Source organism: Ixodes scapularis, unplaced genomic scaffold (genome assembly GCF_016920785.2).
Source record: "Ixodes scapularis isolate PalLabHiFi unplaced genomic scaffold, ASM1692078v2 PGA_scaffold2__306_contigs__length_199485367, whole genome shotgun sequence".
Classification (NCBI taxonomy): Eukaryota; Metazoa; Arthropoda; class Arachnida; order Ixodida; family Ixodidae; genus Ixodes; species Ixodes scapularis.
In genome coordinates this window covers 128453431-128474145 of record NW_024609857.1, presented here as the reverse complement: position 1 = coordinate 128474145, position 20715 = coordinate 128453431, and the positions used below count along the sequence as shown (strand labels likewise).

Here is a 20715-nt window from a genome sequence, read left to right as displayed (position 1 = left end):
AGCGCTTGCACGGCATCCTGCTGCCCATGCGACGCCGTGTACCTCCTCAGTACGTCCATTGCGTCGAGCACTTCCCGAGTGCTCGTGATCTCGGCAGTTTCTTCAGGATGGCGTCCAAAACGTTTGCTTTCTCATCCAAAGAAAGAACTTTACGTTTCCTTATGGCAGCAAGCACGTAAGTGAACCGCCCGGTTAAAAAATAAAGCTGTTTAGTTTAGGCAGTTTAGGCGGTGCCAATGTTTCCAACCTACACAGCACTCTTCACCGCACAGTTTACTTGCCCCCTTGCCACCCTTGCGCCCACAGTGATGCTTGCGCCGCTTGCGCCCACGCTCGCAAGACGATAATCGGTCTTTTCGGTCTTCTCCTAGATGGCACTGCCCGTGCGGTCGCGCCATCACGTCGCTCCCCCGCTGAAGTTGGCTCCCGCGCTACCCGCGGTGCAGTGGAGTGGACTATGGTTATCAGTGAATGTCAGTGGTGATGCTGGTATGCCGTGTTAACTTTTTGCTCGGCATTTTCTGGCCAACCTCGCGGAATCCGCTTTGCCGCATGCCTCGCCGGTGCTACCGGCGCCGCATCGTCGGGCAGCCTGGGAACGTTGGAAGGCCTGTCCCCGTTAAGTAACCTATCAAGCGCTCGCGTTTGCGCATAATTTTTTTTTTTAACCACAATTTTTTTGCGAAGTTGTTTTTTAGAGTTGATTTATTTATTGCCTTCTATGGCAATGGCACTTCGTTATAGACTTAGACTTCGTTATATAGAGACTAAAAATACATGGGGTCTATGGGCAAGAAATTATGAAAAATAAAATACTTCGTTAAATCGAAGATTTCGTTACATTGAAGTTCGTTATATCGAGGTTCGACTGTATTTCCATTCGATGCTTCTCGATCTTGACAGCTTGGAAGCCCTCTATGTGCTCCCATTTGACGATTAAAAAAAAAAAATGCGCATCGACTTACTTTTTTTTATTGGGGCCCTGCCCGTCTTTAGGGGGGAAAAAAGCTCAACCGTGAATGGGTTGAGTGTGGCTTATGCGGGATACTTTCAGAATGCGCAAAGATGATGACAGATGCTGCAATAAAAGGAAGCTCAAAACTTTCAGCCTTTCCACTCTGGTAAAGAAGGAAGACCAGCGAAGCTGTACTATGGTGGGACGACCTCAATGACGCCGCCTAGAGGATGATGTCTGGGACGACCTCAAGGACGATGCCTAGACGTTAAGGACGACCTCAAGGATGACGTCTAGGACAACCTCAAGGACGACTTCTAGGACAAACTCGAGGACAACCTCAAGGACGACCTCAAGAACGACTTCTGGGACGACCTCAAGGACGACTTCTAGGACGACGTCTAGGACGACCTCAAGGACGACTTCTAGGACGACGTCTAGGACGACCTCAACGATGACTTCTAGGACAACCTCTCAGACAACCTCGAGGACGACGTCTAGGACGACCTCAAGAGAGACTTCTAGGACGACGCCTAGAAAAATTCAGCCTTTCCACTCTGTAAAAAAACAAGAGTGGAAAGGCTGGAAAGGTTGCCGTGATCTATGAGCGACAGAGGCAACCAGACAACCGGTAAGCCGGATGTCATCGTCGCTCATAGATGGCGGTAGCTGTCCAGAGTTTTGTGTCGAGATTTATTTGTCCACGGACACGAAACTGGGGAAACTAGCCCTTAACAGCTCCGCTGCAAAAGCGGTTCCCCCCTCACCGGTGACCGGGTTGGAAGGCCGGCCACTCCCGTCGTCCGTGCCGTCCAGCTGGGACGGGCTGTAGGGCTGGTCGCCTTCCGAGTCGCTGGACGAGGAACTGGACCCGCTCCTCGGCGCCGGCCTGCCCTTGATGGGGCCTCTGAGCTCAGGCGCGTCGAGGCACTCGCTGCCCAGGTTGAACACCTGCAAAGGAGGCCAACCAAGCAGACCTTGGTGAAAGGTCCTTTTGAAGTCTGGTTTCTCGAGCCTTCCTGTCTCGGTGACTACCTATTTATCCTAAATGACAGCCCCTCAATGCCAAGGCCCCTCTGGGCCTTGGCATTGAGGCGATGAAGCAGCGCAGAAGCCTACAACCGGTACTAAATAGCGTTTGGCAGATATTTATGCATCGATCAATGGCTCAGATCTACTAAAAAAAGTACTTAAACAGGGGGGTTACTTTACTCGGGGGCAGGAGTACTTGAGAAAATTTGGGAGCTTGGCCCCTAAGGGGAACATCCTGGTTCCTAAGAACCCCGTTTTAGAACCCTCGGTTAGAAAGAAGGTGGTGCTAGCGGGGGTGTATGTGCGCTAGACCGTACAATGAAATTATACAAGAACAGCGATTGAAGAAGACGTCATGTGGATGACATTGGAAAGAGCACCAGAGGCAGTCAGGCGTCATTCGGTGCGGTGGGTGTCGTCTACGAGACTACCTTTTCGAGCGGAACAGACTGTCAGGCAAACTGGTTGGTGAAGGTTTGAAGGGGCGAGAGAAACGAAATCCTTACCAAATGGAAGCTCGGCAATATACAGCAGTAGGTGAGACGCCCGTCCCACTTTTAAAAGATGCAACGATTTTGATGCGAAATTGCCTACAAATGACCTGGGAGCTCGCAGGAGCTCCCAGGCCATTCATGAGTGTAATTTCGGGTTTTTGAGAACACTCAGCACCCGTACATTGAGTTATCACCCTAAAAAGAATGTCTCAAAATCTACTTAAGTGCCCCTTTAACACATTCTGTGTTAAAACCAAATGTAACTGCAGCGCAAGGTTGAGTTTTAATGTAGAAAAAAACTGATGCATAATGGCACTTGGGCATATTTATGTGAACCATAACACAAATGCAAAAACATATACGAGCAGATAGAAAAATCATGCGTGAAGGTGGATCACTGGCAAAGCTGTTTAGCGCACGACACAGACCCCCCACCCCAAGGGACCGGAGGAAACTAGACATGTGCAACAGGACCGCCACCCAGCAGAAAGTAGACATGCGCGACAGGACCGCCACCCCGGGAGAGTGGAAGGAAACTAGGCACGCAAGCACTTGGAACAACAACAAAGAGAGGGAGGTGCGAGCGTAGACATGGCTGAAGTGGGTCGCACAGCAGCAAATCTTTGAGAAACCTTTATTATCTACCTGAGAGTCTACTGATCTTGAAAATGGCACATATTAATAACTAATCTACTGTATAGACCTAGTGCTAAATTACCCAAGCATCAAGAAGAATGCAAGGAATGGTGTTCCACACGCCGCACGTGCCGGCATCTGCAGCAGTAACTGTTCTAAAGCAAAAGCCTAAAACAAATGGCACCTTGCACTCTCGTTCGTCAACGGTTTATTTTGGGTATTTACTTTGAATCTTTTACACGAGGAAGGAATGCGCGTGCAGCAGTGCAAGCATAGAGTTTTTAGTCACTGCACACGAAAAATCCAAGGAACCCTAGCCATAAACAGCTTTGCTGTAAAAGGAAAACAAGCCAAAAGCGGGCTCACTTTTGCATAAGTTAAGCCAGATTGCGAATGTACCTTTCTCAATTGGCTGGACATCCCTCCCAGAAAGAAGTACCGCAATTGTGCATGGAAGATGTCTCCCACTAATGTGATTAACCAGTCCTCGCCTGTGGTCCCTCAATTTCCGCCCGACGCCTCCACAGAACTGTCACGCCGTTGCCCGCCAGAATTGTGGTGGTGGCACTGGAGCGGAGGTATGATTCCGTGTTTTCGGAGTTAATTTTTCGTCAAATTCGGAGAGTGTTTTTCCAAGTTTATTTTTGCCGAAAATTCGAAGCTTATCGGAGCTTATTTTTGTTTGATTCCCTATTCTCCAAAATTCATAGCTTAATTTTGCAGTGTTCTTTATTAAAAATAAATAATAAATAAGTTATATCCGGGTGTAAATGTGCGCTAGATAAAAAAAATAAAATGTGCTTGTGTTAATATTATTTCGTCAGATGGATTTGGCATTTGTGCCACTGCCATGGGCAATACTAATTTGTTGCGCGACAAAAGTTGTACGCAAGTGTTGCCTCGATAAACGCCAATACCTTAAAATTATTGAACTCGTGGAGGTACCGTATTTACTCGCAGAATGAACGCACTTTTTTTTCCGAAAAATCTATGCAAAGTTAGGGGGGGCGTTCATTAAGCGAAGTAAAATTTTTGCGTCCGTATTTACTCGCATAATGAACGGACCTTTCATCCTGAAAGATCGAAGTAACTTCTTATCTCTTTTCGCGCGGCGCCCGATCCCGTAACCAAACTAAGCTGTACAAAAAACAAAAAAAAAATCCTCTTCGTTTTCTTTTTCTTAGTTCCTTGTTTCTTTTTTTTTTTTTTTTTTTTGCCGCCTTTCGCAAGTTGTTTTGTCTGCTTAGGCAAGGGCTCTCCGCTTATCTTTCTTATTTCCTTGCGCGCGACGCACGACACCCATAACCGAACTGCGCTGTGCAAAAGAAAAAAAAGCTCTTTTTCTTTTGTTTTCAGTTCGACACCCATAACCGAACTGCGCTGTGCAAAAGAAAAAAAAAAAGCTCTTTTTCTTTTGTTTTTAGTTCCCTGTTTTTTTGTTTTTTTTTTTTACTTGCAGCTTTTCGCAAGCTGTTTCGTTTGCTTAGAGGGCTTCTCTGCTCCTCTTTCTTACCTCCTTGCGCGTGGCGCACGACCCCGGTAACCAAACTGCGCTGTGCAAAGAAAAAAAAAAACATTTTTCTTTTCTTTTAGTTGTGTTTTTTTTTTTTTTTTTTTGGCCGCCTTTCGCGAGCTGTTTTGTTCGCTTAGAGCGCTTCTCCGCTTCTCTTTCTTACCTCCTTGCGCGCGGCGGCCCGCGAACCCAAAGTCCAAACTGCGCTGTGCAAAAAAAAAAAAAAAAGCAAAAAAAAGCCTTCTCTTTATGTTTTGTTTCTTGCTTCCGTTAGATCTTTGCGATATTTTTTAACGCCTTTGGCAAGGCGCTTTGTTCGCCCACGCTGCCCATGCATTCGCGACCTCGCTGCACCAGGATAGCAAAGTGCGTTCATTTCGCGCTCGTGGGGGGAGGGGGTCAAAATTTTGACGTCCGAGTTGGGGGTGCGTTTATTACGCGAGTGAAAAAAAAAGTCGAAATTTTGAGAGCCGACTTGGGGGGTGCGTTCATTACGCGAGTGCGTTCATTGTGCGAGTAAATACGGTAGTTGTGGGAAGCTGGTATTCATCCCATTCAATCAACCTACATTGTGGCTGTGGGAGGGGGAGTGGTGAAGGATGTAATAGAGAAGTTTCAACTGCCCCTCTTCCCCATCTTATGCAAACTTTATGGTGCATAGCTTTCACTGCTACAAAAATACAAGCCCTCTTTCCTCTAAAGGTCCTGTCACACTAAGGCAACAGTTGGACAACCCTATCCGACAATGCAAGGAAATTGTGTTGCTGGCAGCCCTGTCACATCGCGGCAACAACAGTCGGGCAACATGTGGCTGCCGCCCGGCAACCGTGTTTTCCGGTTTGTTGTCTGACAATCCTGTCACGCCGCGCTGACGGCGGGGACAACACGGGGAACACTCCGCCATGTTGATTATTTACCTTCGTCCGTGTGCGGCACGGCGTCGCTGGAAATGTGACTCTACAAAGTGCTAGTGCGTTTGAAGAGCCGGAAATTATCACGAGATGACATCAACCATTGACTGTGATTAGAAAACTTGACACGGGGAGTATTTTCCAGCTTTTATTTTATCAAAATGTTCTTCATTCACCGACAAAGCAGAGAGCCCTAACCGAGGAAAACCTTATGAGGTGTTTCTGTCCGTTTCTTTCCTTCATGCAATTCCTATTTCTACTATGAAATTGAGTTAGCACAGACAGTACCCCAAAGCGTCTTTTGTAGCGTGGTGTTGAGATGAACTGACAGTGCTTAAAAACTACGACACCCCCCACACGATCGGCCTTCATTAAAATCGGCGGAATAAAAATTTTTCAACGCTGTCTATTTGCCTATTGCCTGCTATGTAATCGCCTCATTCACCAAAATGTCCGGGAATTTTTTAACAAATCCTGGTAGCGGCTGTTTTCAAGTTCCAAGCATCAATGATCATGATTAGAGTGGTCGTTTTAATCCTTCGATATTTTAATGTTTGCTTTCTTGGATTATTTTTTTATACTTTATCAGGTGAGTAGGCGTGCCATTTTATTCAACTAGCAGTAATATGAGCTGGTCTCTCGGCAGTTCTAATTTCAACTCCAGTCTGAACGTTCACGACCACATACCTGTGACCATTTCGACAATCGCTTTCCGTAATTACGCAGTAAAAACATTCATCAAATTATTTCAGCTGCACGCCAGCCTAAATAATTGTTAAATAACATTTTAAAAGCCTTTATTTGAGTAAGACGTTATTGATACGGAACTAGGTAGGCCATCGAAGCTATCTCTGTTGTCGTGTTGCCGGCCCGAAATTCACTCAGCCAGTGATCAGGACAACACACATTGTCCAACACAAGTTGCTGCTGTTTTTGTTGCCGAAAGCTGTCATATTGAGGCAACAATTTAGTAGTCGTCCATGTCGTCCAGCTGTTGCCGCGATGTGACATGTTTGTCAGACAACACGAGGAGCGAGCAACAAGGTGCCCGACTGTTGGACAACGTGTTGTGTTCCTGTTGCCGTTGTGTTGCCTCAGTGTGACAGGGCCTTAAGAAGCACATATAGTATGGCCCAAACTGGACACCAAAACAGCGGCTTTTGTCATGACCCGAAAGTAGAATGACCTGTTGACCCGAATGAACCTTGACGAGATAAGCAGTAAGACCCCTTCTGACAATGGTGCGAGGTTTGACAGATAACTGGGGTGGCATTCTTCCAGGGCCATTGACCCTCTGTGGTGATAAACTTAATTGTAAAATAAGGTCATTTTTTTTCTCTGCTTTTTTTAATGCTGGGGGGGCATCGGCACATCAAAACTAGAGTTTATTGGATAAATTTAAATTTACCGAAATTTGACTGGCAAGTGTGTTTCCGAGTTTTCCGGATCTATCCGAAAACACGGAACCCTAAATATGGCAGACACTCGTGCTGCGGGTTACTCTTCAGCTTTACAGTCCACGAAAACTTCAGCAGCCACAAGTTGGGCCGTTGCAATCCGACACCATTCGCGATGCGCGGGCACTACGGGACGCCAAACACGTCAATCGAAAATGTGTTCGGGGCACCGCAGGTACTGCCCCTTTCTGACCTGGGACATCTCCCTCGTCGTCTGCTCTTCCTCGTCCTCCTCCTCCTCGTCCTCCACAATCGGCTGCTGTTGCCCACTACCGCCGCTCCGCTGGGAGCAGCGCACGCTCAGCACGCTGTCCGCGTCCCGGGACAGCTCCAGGTCGGCCCAGGACTCGTTGGCCGTCACCCTGGCCAGCATCTCGGCCAGGGACAGGTCCTGGCTGTCCACTAGTATGCACCCAAGCAAGGAGAAAAAAAGAATAGAGGCTCATACTTCTTACGAGCAAATTTTTTCAAATTCACCGTGCTGTTTTCAACGTGGCAGGAAGATGTCTGCCTTGACAAGAAGCAATGCAGTAGAGCTTTTCTACGTTCAAACTGGTATATGTTGTGAAAAATCTTGGAGGACACTTAAGCTTCGCCTTTAAGAGTGGAAAGCGATAGCGTTATTGGGCCCCGTTCACATCGCCTTCTCATTCGCTCTTCATGCTCTTCCTGCCAGTGAGCAAGAGCTGCGGCAGACATGGCCCAGTCAGTAGCGTGTCTGACTCGTAACCAAAGGGTCATGGGTCTGAATCCCTCCTAAAATTCTTCAAATTTTCCAATATATTCTTTAAGGCGAATGAATTACTTTATAAAGTGAAATCATTTGAGACATGCGGCGACCTATAATTCACATTACATGTCATGCTTTTTAATCACTTTCATTCCACGCGCGACGTCACGTTTCATGTGAGCGTTGTGGATTGTTTGAAAGTCCAGCGCGAGGTCATGTGGCTGTGGCGTCATGACCCTATCGACCAATGAGGATTTTTCCCAACACAACGCCACCAACGCCGGTTTTTCTGAGACAAAAGCTCCGTAACGCCATTGCATTAATATAGGTAGTATAGCAAAGTAAAGTTGACCTATTCTTGTAACACTATTACTACACACATTTCAAGCACCGGCAAATGATGACGTTTCCCTCGAAAAGTACCGTATTTATTCGAATATAGGTCGACCTTTTTTTTTTTCGGAAATGTCGTCAAAAATTAAGGGTCGACCTATAATCGCGACCAAAAAATTTCGACCTAATTCGCGACCAAAATTTGAAACCCTACAGAGGATATGGAGCTATCAATCACCTAGCCGGCGTGGCGGTAGAGCCGCGCGGCTTTTTGTTTCAAAAAGCTTTTGATGCACAAAAACAACCGAACAGCAGCAGCCGACAGCCCGTGTCCACCGCCGGCTACGGCTCTCGCGCACATTCCCTCGGCGTCGGGTTTCGCCATCATGCCTGTAGCGTTCCCCTCGCTGGGCAAGGGGAGAGAGAGGAACGCGATGCGCCATGCACTTTGCCCTCCTATGCGCTCCATTCCTCTCCCTCGCAAACGCGCACAAAAAAAAACAAAAAAAAAACGGAGGTACTTTAGTTTGTTTTTTCCGGCGGGTCGTGTGTTGCTCACGGGGCGACGGGGCTCGCAGCGTTGCTCGTGTCTTTGTATTTGGTCTTTCGTTGCTCGCCCGTCTCCACCTTCTTTCGTTTCTTCTTGTCGTCATTTTACAACGGTGTCAGTGAGGTATTGTTGCCAATTTGTGAGGATGTCTACCAAGCTGACGAAGCTTCGGACGACGATATGTCCGGAAGTTCTGACGATGAACAAGTTTTTGATATCGCCCTGTGATTTAGCTGAGAGTGCTGTAAATAAAGGTTTGTTTCTTTTGCCCTAACTTTCCCCTGTTCCTTAAAAAAAAAAAGAAAAGAAAGGTCGACCTATATTTGAATTATTTTTTTTATTCTCGGTGGGCTCAATAAATAGGGGTCGACCTATTTTCGTGGTCGACCTATTTTCGGATAAATACGGTATACCAAGTTTTGGACTCTAATAAAACAAAAAATAAATTAGTATAAGGGTACCCCAATTAAAGACGTCCTGGTAACAGCCATTGAACTCAAGATGAAGAACGTTAAAACCTCCATAAGGTGGACTCTGGGACATGAAGGGATTAAGGGAAATGAGATCGCCAACGCTGCAGCCAGGGAGCTTCATCGTTCAAACCTCTGCTGCAGTGGCCTGACGACTTCCCACCCTTTGCCAGGTAAAAAACCACCGGAGAACAGGAAAACCCCAGGCCTGGCATCTACGACCCAATAAGAGCCATCGATGTCGCCAAGAATACGATCAAGAAAAGGCTCGCACACAAGAAGAAAGAAGCAGAATATGGAATGCCATCGTGGTATGAAACGGTTTGTCTAAGAAAGCTTCAAGCAGGATTAGCGATCACTCCGTCAGTCCTCAAGAGTTGGGAAGACAAGAAGCTTGCAAAAATCCAGATTTTGTTCCGGAGCCGTATTAGTGCAAATACTGTAAGGAGCACACTCCTGCCGACATCCAACACTTCATGTGGGAGTGTAAACAGCACGATGAGGCAAGACATGCAACACTCGAACAACCCAAACCACAAGACCTACCACCCAAGCTTCAAGATTGGCTCAACCCGGTTGGGGAGACTGCGAGAAGAAAAATCATCCTGAACAGTGTCCTCACCTACCTAAAGAAGACCGGCCTGGGAGACGACATATAATTAATTCTACCCCAATAGCCCAACATCCCTAACCCCTCTGGCCCTACCTTTGTGTAACTGCCAGTTGTATTTTTGCCCAATAAATGTTTCTCATATATACATACATACCAAGAGTCTAATATTGCATTATACTTCCAATATCTAAAACAGGGGTTCTCAAACTGGGTTCCGCGAGCTGGTCTCATGGGTTCCGCGAGGATTGAAACTGCAGTGCCCCCTGCCCCCCTAGTTTAACCTTCTAAGAACTGAGCCATGGATCAAGCTCGTGTTGCAGGCCCAAAGCACCCTCACCTTTCGTACTAATATATTTTACATTGTGCCCCAGGTCAACCCCTCTGCCTTATTCTGTCTGTAGTCCCCCATTTTATGTGTTTCTCTCAATGCAGTAAACTCTTGCTCACTATCTAAATGCCTTTATTGCCCCGTATATTCGGTTGCCAACAAAAGGAGGGGGGGGTGGGTCCTTGGGACTTTCTGAGGCTTGCTGGGGTTCCCTGGCACGAAAAAGTTTGAGAACCCTTGATCTAAAATACACTTTTAAGCAATGCACCAGGGGCTTGTATGAACCTGAGCCGCTGACCCAGCCTGGCCACCATTGTGTACAGCATATGCATGAAAGCATATTAAATGCATATGAGGTGCTTTTTATCCCGTTTTGCACATACTGGGATGTAGCCTCAATGGCGTCACGGTGTCTTGTGACACAGTGACGTCAAAGGTGCTCCGAATCAGTGTTGGGTAAGGTACATCTAAGAAATACTTGAAGCAAAAATACAGTGATGGAAAGTGCCAATAAAGTCACAGGAGGGCTGCTGTCTCGAGCTACACATGCGTCATGCTGGTGGCAAGAGGAACAATGCAAGCCAGTTGCTGGCTGGATGCGAGATTAGCAGCTATCAACATCTAGCTATCTGGCCTTGCTATGTTTCATAGTGCGAATGATTTAAAATAGGTTAGCACTATCAAACATAGCCAAGGTCGGACCGCCAGATGTTGATGGCCGCTAATCTTGCAATTGGACGGCGTCCGACTCGCGTGGTTCCTCTCTCCGCCAGCATGACGTGCGCATGTAGCTCGAGACCGCACGCTCCGGTGGCTTAGTTGGTTCTTTCCACGACTGTACAAAGTGATTGATAAGTGATTTTCTGAAAATTTCAATGGGAAAATGGCGGCCGACAAAGTTTTAAAACACATGGGGCTCTATGGCACCAGAAACCGAAAACGAGCAAAAATGGGCTCCATTTTCAAATTGAAATTTTCTGAAAATAACTTATAACTTTTGATTAAGTTATCGGATCGGGCTGAAACTTTGGCATCTGGTTGTGACCTCTAGCTCTACCTTTGGGCAGAGAATGAGCGTTCGGCGATGCCTAGTTTATTTTTGCGGTAAAAAAGACAGTGTAAATTTTCTTTTGACACCCTGTACAAGAAAAAAATACTTCAAGTAAGGTACTAGTACATATTCAGAGAATGTAGTTCAAGTAAAATGCAAGTATGGTATTCTAAACTTCCTTGAAATAATACTTTCCAGCACTGCTCTAAATGCATAGCATTTATTGGTCTTCTGCGAAGTCATGCGACAGTGTGGCGTGACACCATGACGTGACCTTGTGACGTCACATCCCATGACCACATCCCATCACGTGACACCGTGACGTCACATTATTGCAAACAATCCTAAAAGCTAAAACGAAAAAAATAAAAAATAAACGGCAGTGAGCACACGAATTAGTGATTGACCGAGTTCGGCACCTGCCAAAAATTCGGCACATGCCAAAAGTTTGGTACATGCCAAAAGTTTGGCACATGCCAAAAATTCGGTATATGGCAAACTTTTGAAGGAAAGTTCGGCAAAGATTTGGCAAAATGCGCCAAACGTCTGCGCACGCGCGAGAACGCAAAGGGGATATGGATTGCAAATGGATGCCGTGCAGTAGTGCGGTCACCATGATACCATCGTACAGTGTCGGTAGTACTACCAGAGGTTACGGCGAGGTGAGGGGAGTAGGCGACATGGTAACTGTGTGTTTGTCAGCCTTTGTTAGTGCGGTTCTTTGCAATATTTTGTGCCTCAAGAACAGAAGATTGACGAGGAATTGACACAGTACACTGCGCAAGTGACAAATGATGTGGTACATTCTGGATAATGTGATCTTCATTTGATATTTCCAGTAATGCATCGAGGCAGTTGAAACATTGAGTGACAAGTACTTTAAAGCATTCCTTGCCATTATAGCAATTCTGTCTTCGGCTCGGAAGTAGTTTGCACCAAAACAAAATAATATTGCTTTCTAACTAGCGTTATCTCGTGGTTTCCATCTACCCGCATAAAACTGAACACAGAACTATGATGCTCGACATTGCGCATCCGACGTTCCTAACTCTTCCCATCATCCCAAACGTCAGCGTGTGACCTAATATCAGAAACAGGCATTTTACAAGTTAAAAACGAGATGTTGCGAATATGGGACGCATACTTTCATGCAAAGCTGGCGTCAAGTGACCGAAATTGAGAAACATGCATATTTACAATAATATTGTTAAATCTTCTGGTGAAAGCTCAGCAGCTGTAGCATTATTTTCGTGCACAAAACGGTAACTCACAGAGAAAGTAAGAACATGGTGTTACCTTCTTTATATAAAAAATGCACACTTGCAGATTTGCGCTGATGAAGCCTCAAAACCGAAACTTGCATATCGTGACTGCGCCCGCTACCCTGCTACTACTCAACTTTGTCGTCACACTACTTCTGCATGAAGTCGCTGCAAGATTGCCAGTAAACACACAAAAATGACACAGATACAATTATGCTGTGGAATATCACCTTATTTAGTAATAACTGTCTCAATATTCATTACAAAAGACCTAACAACTCTTTTTTGACTTAAAACGAAAGAAACACACAAGAGGACAAAACAGACGACACGCAAGCTGTGTCGTCTGTTTCGTCCTCTTGTGCATTTTTTTTTCTCGTTTTAAGTCAATTTAGATCACCAACAAGCTCAAGTTCTTTAATCAACAACTCTTATCGCCCGTAAAAACGAAATATCAACTTTTAGGTCTGGCAACAATGTATGTATGCCGAATCTTTGCCAAACCTTTAAAAAAGTTGGAAAAAAAGCAGTATTTTCGATTCGGCAAAAGTTCAGCCCATCACTGGTGTGAATGTACAGTCAAAGACAAAAGTCCCCAGGACACGCGAGCTGCAACTGAACCGCATTGCTCTGCCATCTGCCAGCGGGTCGCCTGGTTTCGAGATCACACAAAAGCGTATGCGCGTCCTACTGTGCCTGCAAACATGTGTGTTTTTCCGCTTTTCTGCGGCGCGGCGCCTAACTCGGAATCGGGCGCAAGGTATCGCCTCGGAGATATCGCTTGCGGCTGACGAGCATCCGCTACACATTCCGAAACTGGAGATAGCGCCTGCGGCATTGCGCCGCATTTCGCCGTGTCAGCGCATCTTGCTTTATAACCAGCTGAGCTTATCGCTCAGTTGAGCAGCCGTGACTCCTTGCTTCATAGGTGCCATGTCAGTAATCGCTATCTCCCAGGCGGTACCACGTGCCCGATTCCGAGTTAGGCGCCACGACGCAGAAAAGCAACACATGCTTGCAGGCACAGTAGGACGGGCATGCGCTTTTGTGTGATCTCGAAACCAAGCAACCCGCCGGCAGATGGCAGAGCGATGCGTTTCAGTCGCAGCTCGCGCGTCCTGGGGACTTTTGCCCCCAACTGTACGACTGTACATACAAAGCGCGGCATCCCATATCTCCCATCTGAAAGCGGCGGAGCCTTTTGCGGCTGCCACAGTCGTGTGCTAGGCGGTGCGAGCCGAACTGCACTCCACGCCGGCTGAACAGTTCCCGAGTGTGGTGGCGAGGTTCCGGAGGGAGTTTGTGGAGAACCTGTTTGGCGTCACGTGCGCCGTGTGCGACCGACTCTGGTTCGCCGGGGACGTATCCACGATCGGCGGCGTGTCGGAGGTGAAGAAGCGGGAATCGGGTGCGTTGCGGCAGTGTATCGAGTGCAGCTCCGCTGGTCTTCCTTCTCCACGAGAGTGGAAAAGCTGAACGTTTTTTAAACATCTTTCACCATTGTACGTCTAGGACCTTTTTGTTTTCCGTTAATCTTCGTTTATTAAGACCTTTCACAGTCAAAACTTTATGCGTCGCTTCTCAAGTGCGCAACGACGGTTCATTTCGGTCATATTTCCAGATTCTTCATCATGTTTCAGGGAGCGAAATTGTTTGTGATCGAACAGAGGACGCATTATTTTACACGTCATTTGGCGATCGTATCGATTGTATCCAAACTGATTGGAGAAGCAGAACGGTTCCATAAAGCACTCTAATGACTCATTTCCAGTTATTAGTAAAAATATTTGATGCGATAGCTTGTCTCACTATAACATTACAATTATAAGAATAATTTTGTTGCACTCTCTCTTATGTGTATCATATTCAAACATGTCTTCTGCCAGAGCTCTTGGCAGGAATGTTGTAAAACAAAAAGTACAACAAGGATGCTTGGTTAAGATTTTCTTGAGAGTAAAGTAAATTGGTAAAAGAATAATTGGACACCTGTGCTTAGCACAGAAAATGACAGTAGGTGCTAGAATTCAGTCTATACTGAACGATAAATGATACAAGATGTTTTAAGAACTTAGCACACACTGCTGCTGAACCCATTAGTAAAGGACGAGTGCGGGGAAATGATGGGCCAAACACACTCACGGATTTGGGAAGCAGAATCGCCGACGGCTGATAGAACTCCCGAATTGGGAGTTCTCCGACCTAGTGGAGGTAAAAGCAGACAAAGAGAAAAGGGCAATCTTATCCAGAGGAAGCTGGGGATGCGAGCAAATCCCGAAGAAATCACGTACCAGCTGCATGCTTGAAAGGAGATGCTTGTAATGGGCTGCAAAGAGCAAAATGTATAGTTTAGTACTTCTGTTTAATGCCAAATGCACTTTAGGACTTGTTTTCATGGGTAAAGCATCACGAAGAGTTGTTGCACAAATGCGATAACATGGCCAGGTGCCCTTACAGAAAACACTCTGGGTCTCGCCAAGAATTGAACAGCAGACCTTTCACTCCGTAGGGCAATGTTCTATGGCTGCGCCAGCGGAGAGGCTTGGATGAGCATTATTATAGCTGCTACGTATTCGTGATGCCACAAAACATTTGCCGCCCCAATGTCGCAAGGGGTTGTGAATGTCACATGAACAAGCAATCCCTAGAAGTTACATTGCGTGATCATATATGGGTGACACATTCCACAATACAGAAGTGACCACTATAGATGTCATGCGATCCAGCAGTGTATGTAATCATGTCACATACAGTGTAGACCGCATATAACGTATGTCTCGGGAGTCGCGAAAATCCGCACTATAAGCGGTACCGCGCTATTACCAAAACATCAATTTTTCAGGCCAAAATACACGCCATGAGACAACTTACCTTTGTAAAACAATTTATTTTATGTTAGATGAAAAATAGAGCTTAGTTTAAGGACAGTCTTTATTTCACCAGACTAGTACAGTTCTGTCTCAAGTGTGCCACACATTTTGAAAGAAATGAGCGGCTTTTGCCTGGCGCAGCCTTTTAACGGCGCCACGGGTTGCGGACGGACATTGCGAGCGTTCAGGATTGCTAACCCTAATCCCTTTTCTCCGGAGATGAAAACGCGTGAAAATTTGCATCCTTCCTACGGTACGCGCCAGTAATACCTTGAACTTGAGCAGACGCATGAAATGCGCCAAATAAGAAATCCGGGCGATGTTCGAGGACACAAATGCTTAGAAAGCACCACTGTAGTCGAAGTAAACAAACACGACGACACGGGCGTTTCTGCCGTCTTGAAAGCGCCGCCACGGCATCGCCGCACGAGTAGGTGGATCTTCCCTTCTACTACGTGCTGGGTTATCATAGCGACACACAACAAAAATTCACAGTCAAGGATAGCGCTTTTATGCAGAACGAGGAGATGAACGCCGTCTACGACGACGATCACAACCGACGCTATGTTTGCGGATAGAAGCAGCCGGCCCGCGACCGGCATGCAACGCGCGCGAACACTTCTCCTCGACCTGCGATTGGTCTGTCGTTGCGGTTTGTTTCTTTGTTTCCAACGCAGCGGAGGAGCGGAGGGACGCACGCACGTGAACGACACGTGCGTGCGTCCCTCCGTCGCTACAGCAACTGCAGCCTCTCTCACCGCTTCTCCCCACGAGTGCCCCTTGCGGCTCGCGCCGTCAGCGCCGTTATCTACTGTCGCACGGGGAAGCATGCTCGCTGCTCCGGTCGTCGGCGCGGTCGACGGGCTGTGCCAAAAACCGCACTATAACCGGTATTTCCCTTCGCGCGCCTGCATTTTAAGCGGTATGTAATTACATGGAGTTCTATGGGAGGTGAACCGGTGGTTTAAAAAAACCGCGTTATACCCGGTCCTGCACTATAAGCGGTTACGTTGTAAGTGGTCTATACTGTAACTCCATGTGGTCCGATGAACATCTCATGTAACTTCATGCGACGTCATGGTTACATGAGCATGTTACGTGACTTCGCATCAAGTCAGACAGGCAGCTGCTTATAGAAGAAAAATCGAAATCACCCCACCAGAAAGCTAAATGATTCAAATTGTGATTTAATACGAAAAATTTGCAACTTACCTCGATTTTTAGCATAAAGTTTAAACATGCAGAATGTGTTCTGTGTGACTTTGCCTCTCAAGCAAGTCTGCCCAAGGCTAAGACGCACGCATTGCACCCCGCATCTCTCAACTCCAAAGAATCAAGGTAAGCTGCAATTTTTAATGTAATTAAGTCTTTTACACAATCTCAGATATTGATTTGATACCTCAACCCTTTTTTCCAAACCCTTTTTTTCAAAAGGCAGGTTACAACTAAATTTCCTGTAAACTGAAGGTAAAGCCATTTAAAAAAACAACCTCCGAGATACCCTCACCCTCTACAAAATCATCCTATACTTGCAGAAATCCTCTCCACTACAACTAATTGGACGATCACCCATCCAGTCTTGGTTCATCACTTTCGTGTCGTTTTACATGCTGCATTGCCGGTCGCCCATGTACGTTTTGGGGTTCAATAGAGCACATGCCACACGTTTTGTTCTTAAATGCGACACAGAATTACCAAAAAACAGTAATGGCGCGGGTAAGCTAGTGTAAATTTACTATTTCCTTAAACCTTGAGTCTCTAAAACTTTGTCTTGATGAAACAAATTACACCGACTTTACAAAATAAATATAACAACTTAATCGGACGTTTTGTCTCCCACACAGGAGACATCATCAGTGAAGCCAAGAAGCAGGAATGAGAGAAATGCCAACCAGAAATCCTATTTAAGGAGGTCTGCATACACTTCGGGAAGGGGGCTGCGGTTTAGTTGCAACCCGATGAATCACTCCGGATGCACCATGACCCCGTGTTTGCGCAACAAGGTCGACGAATTCTCGAAGTCAAAACCGTGACCCGTTGTCCAACAAAGGTCAACCAGCTTAAAATTATCGCCATCGGCTCATTTAGCTGATGGTGATACCTTCAAATGGGAGTACATATGTCAATGTGAGATGACACAATGCTGTCGTGTAGTGTCTGTATACGAGAGTGGTGTAGGTACATATGATGAACGAACGTCAAAACAAATGCCTTGTAGGGCAAAAAGGAACGTAGAAATTAACTCTGCTAAGAGGCTGAGAAAAATCAACTACGTATACCATTCACAACCCTGCGCAAAAATACTAAATCGGGGGCAGTTCTGCTTGATAAAAACTTCAACGAAAATTGTGCTAGTAAATTTTCATAATTAAGATGAGAATACTGTCTCTGGACGGGGGCCCAGCTCTGGACGGAAGTCATTTCATTGTTTGTTATATCGAACACCCTACCGGCAATGCTTTTCCGAGAATCCCTGCCGTCTTGCAGGTAAAAATTTTCGACCTCTGAACGTTTCTTACCCAACTGAATATTAAACAACGGTTCAATAGGCCATTCTCGAGTTGAGCATGAATTAAATACCAAAACCCATTTAATACTTAAAATTTTGAACACTTGCGCACCCCTACATTCGGCACTTGCTTCAAGTATCTAATTAATTTGTGTACAACTAGCTTCAATGTCAATACATCTTCTTATTACCTTTGTTCACAAACATTTCTCTCTAGATTGAAACAAACTAGAACTGTTTGAACTGCTAGATATAAACTTGGTCAACGACAATTACTACTTGCTTCAAATTCAAATGCAACCTGGAATTCCCTTCTCCCAAGCACCGGGTTACTAGACGAGTTGGAGAAGGCAAAAGGTTTACCTATCAGTAGACTGTGCAGCCCTCAAAAGTTTGTCCAACTTCCTGATGTAGAACAGCTCACTGTCGGTCTTCATCACACCCAGGCGATCTGTGGTACACACAGACAATCAGTCAATCAAAGCAGTCGTGCTAACAAGAAAAACCGTTAGTGCAGCAAAATGCTGCATGGACAATGGCCATATAATACATAAAAGCAGGTATGCAAAACTCTCGGAGCAAGCAAAACAATATTGATCATTGAAAAAAAAAATTTTTTTTCCTGGTTTCAACTTTACTATTAAGCTTAATATCCTCAAATCTTGAAAACAAAAAAGAAAACAAAAAAACAGTGGTGGAATGATAAGAATGGTATGATTCTTTGCAAGATTGCCAAATGGGTTTCCAACATTTTTTTTGCTAAACAGGTCTTATTTCCTTCCAAACCAAAAGCTCCATAAAATAACAACCAGCCTTTCTTTAGCCGTGTACAAAAAGGCCATCCCAGCTGGCCCCTGAAGAGGCTAGACAACAATTTCTGACGCATACTCGTCCAGTTTTTAGCACACTCACAATTCTCCATACGACCTAACGCCCTTTGACACACCATAGCTCAGGCACGTAGGCAGGGGGGAGGCCCATGGGGCCCGGGTCCCCCCTCCCCCCCCCCCCGAAATCTTTCATTATGCTGGGACCTCCTTTCCCCCCTCCCCCTCACACAGCAGTTTGTCATGGGCGGGCACCCCTCGAAACAAAATCCTGGCTACGTGCCTGCCATAGCTCATAATAGTGGTCTGCACAGGTATGGGCCAGCCCGTGGGCCGGGCTTGGGCTTCATGGCTACATTCATGAAGGACCCCGGTCGGGCATGGGCCTTAGATTCAAGTCTACAAGGCGAGACGAGACGAGCTAAACCGTCAGTTACTTTTTTTCTTTTTTTTAATGCGAAAGCATTAACTGTCTCATGGAGCGAGCCGACGTCATCAGCTTTGAAACCGTGCGAAACGGCAGCTTAAATCCTTTCTCCAAGTCAAGCCAGATGAAACCACGTGCAAAGCTAGCCAATGGCACCGTTTACACTTCAGTCCCATTGGCTGGCGCGCAGCGACGAGGCTCTCGTTTGCCGGACATGCAGTGCCATGGGGTGGCCAATCGTTGAAACTGATGCTGTGCGTCAGTTTCAACGACCAACCACACCATGACGCTGCGTGTTTGTCAGCACGGCAACATGCGGAGAGGAAGTATGATGTACATGCTTTCGCATTCACAACTCATAAGAAGTGCTTAGGTGTACCTCGAGCATTTTTTTTTTTTTGCAGCAAAAGCAGCAATATTCATTTTAGGTTTTTTTTGGAGGTTGAGCGGGGGACCATAGTGTGGGAGACCCAAATGCTGAAAGCATGCGTAAGTTTGTATATGTTTCTGCATGGTTCAGGGTGCGTGCAGCAAATACTCTTCTAGAGCACTAGCGGCGCGGCATTCATTTTCATCACCGGCATGACCGTTGTCGTACAGTCAGTTCTCCCCATCAACACACACACTTTCACAATGCACACCCCCGCAGGCAGAAACCATCTGTACGTAAGAGTGCATGCACTCCCATATGGAGAAGAAGTTCCCCCTGGAGGGTGCTTTTTCTAAACAATTTCTGGCAGACCTCCGCAAGAGACGGCGGTATTTTTTTATAACTTTTCTTTAGTTGTACGGAGCGGGGGAGTGGGCAATTTAGAACTTTGTCCATCATTTGTCCGATCCTGTCACGACGTTTCCTTTGTTTTTCAACCTTTACACATGGTCTTGTTTACTGCTGCTTGCCATGTAAATTTTTTTGTCCTTTCTGATACGCAGGTTTGGCCGCAAAAGAGGATGATGGGGGTGATTTTTCTTAATAAGCTGCTTAAGCCCGCAGATTAATCCGACTAATAATAGCAGCAAAAAAAAGAATGCTTACTCCATTGACTATCGGGTACCGTAGTCAACATGTATATCAGCAACGAGCTAACTAGGGCTCTAGTCTGGCACTTGGCGAAAAAGTCGGTGAGAAATCCGACAGCTATGATTGGTCGGTGCCATGGTCAAGTGCGGCATTGGCCAATCACAGCCGCCGGATTTCTCGCTGTTTTATTTGCCACGTGTCCAAATTAGGGCCCCACCATGCCAAGCAATCTGTGAGCTATTCATGCCAGGCGAAAATAGAGCGAGCGGGCCTCAGCGGGCCCATGAAAATCACCGTCGGGCCGGGCTGGCTGTCGGAGATGAATAGCAGGCAGCGGGCCGGGCTCCTAAATATCGGCCCAAGCAGACCTCCAGCTCACGACACTGGCAGCACACTCAACTAACAACAACTGGCCCAGCTAACTCTCTGAAAGGTAACTCTCTGAGTTACCTCTCATATATTTTGGTATTTTGGAGCCCGGCCCAGCCCGGTCCACTGGGCCAGGCCAGCCCGGTATGGCAGATATTTAGGAGCCCGGCCCAGCCCAGTCCCCTGCCTCTTGGACCCGGGCCCACCTGCAACTCGCTACCCGTTTCCAACAGCCGGCTCAGCCCGACGCCAATTTTCACGGGCCTGCTGAGGCCCACTCTATTTTCACTCAGTATGAATAGCGCACAAATTGTGCAGCACCGGTACCTTGCTTGCCACTGCTACACATGTTGACTACAT

At 46.5% G+C, this 20715-nt stretch overlaps 2 protein-coding genes across 2 annotated transcripts in view; both read right to left on the bottom strand.

The window, feature by feature from the left end:
* LOC8040639 (pneumococcal serine-rich repeat protein) overlaps positions 1-14645 on the bottom strand; it is a 114513-nt gene extending 99868 nt beyond the window's left edge. The window contains exons 1-4 of the mRNA XM_040212945.3: positions 14624-14645; positions 14475-14534; positions 7192-7400; positions 1723-1906 (exon numbers count right to left, since the gene is read on the bottom strand). Of these exons, the coding sequence (XP_040068879.1) occupies positions 1723-1906; positions 7192-7371 (364 nt within the window). The 5' untranslated portion in view covers positions 7372-7400; positions 14475-14534; positions 14624-14645. The remainder of the gene's footprint in view (positions 1-1722; positions 1907-7191; positions 7401-14474; positions 14535-14623) is intronic.
* A 3425-nt stretch (positions 14646-18070) lies between these two features.
* The window catches only part of LOC120841957 (DNA polymerase zeta catalytic subunit), a 43181-nt gene continuing 40536 nt past the window's right edge, over positions 18071-20715 (bottom strand). The window contains exon 9 of the mRNA XM_040212946.3: positions 18071-18162. Within this exon, the coding sequence (XP_040068880.1) occupies positions 18071-18162 (92 nt within the window). The remainder of the gene's footprint in view (positions 18163-20715) is intronic.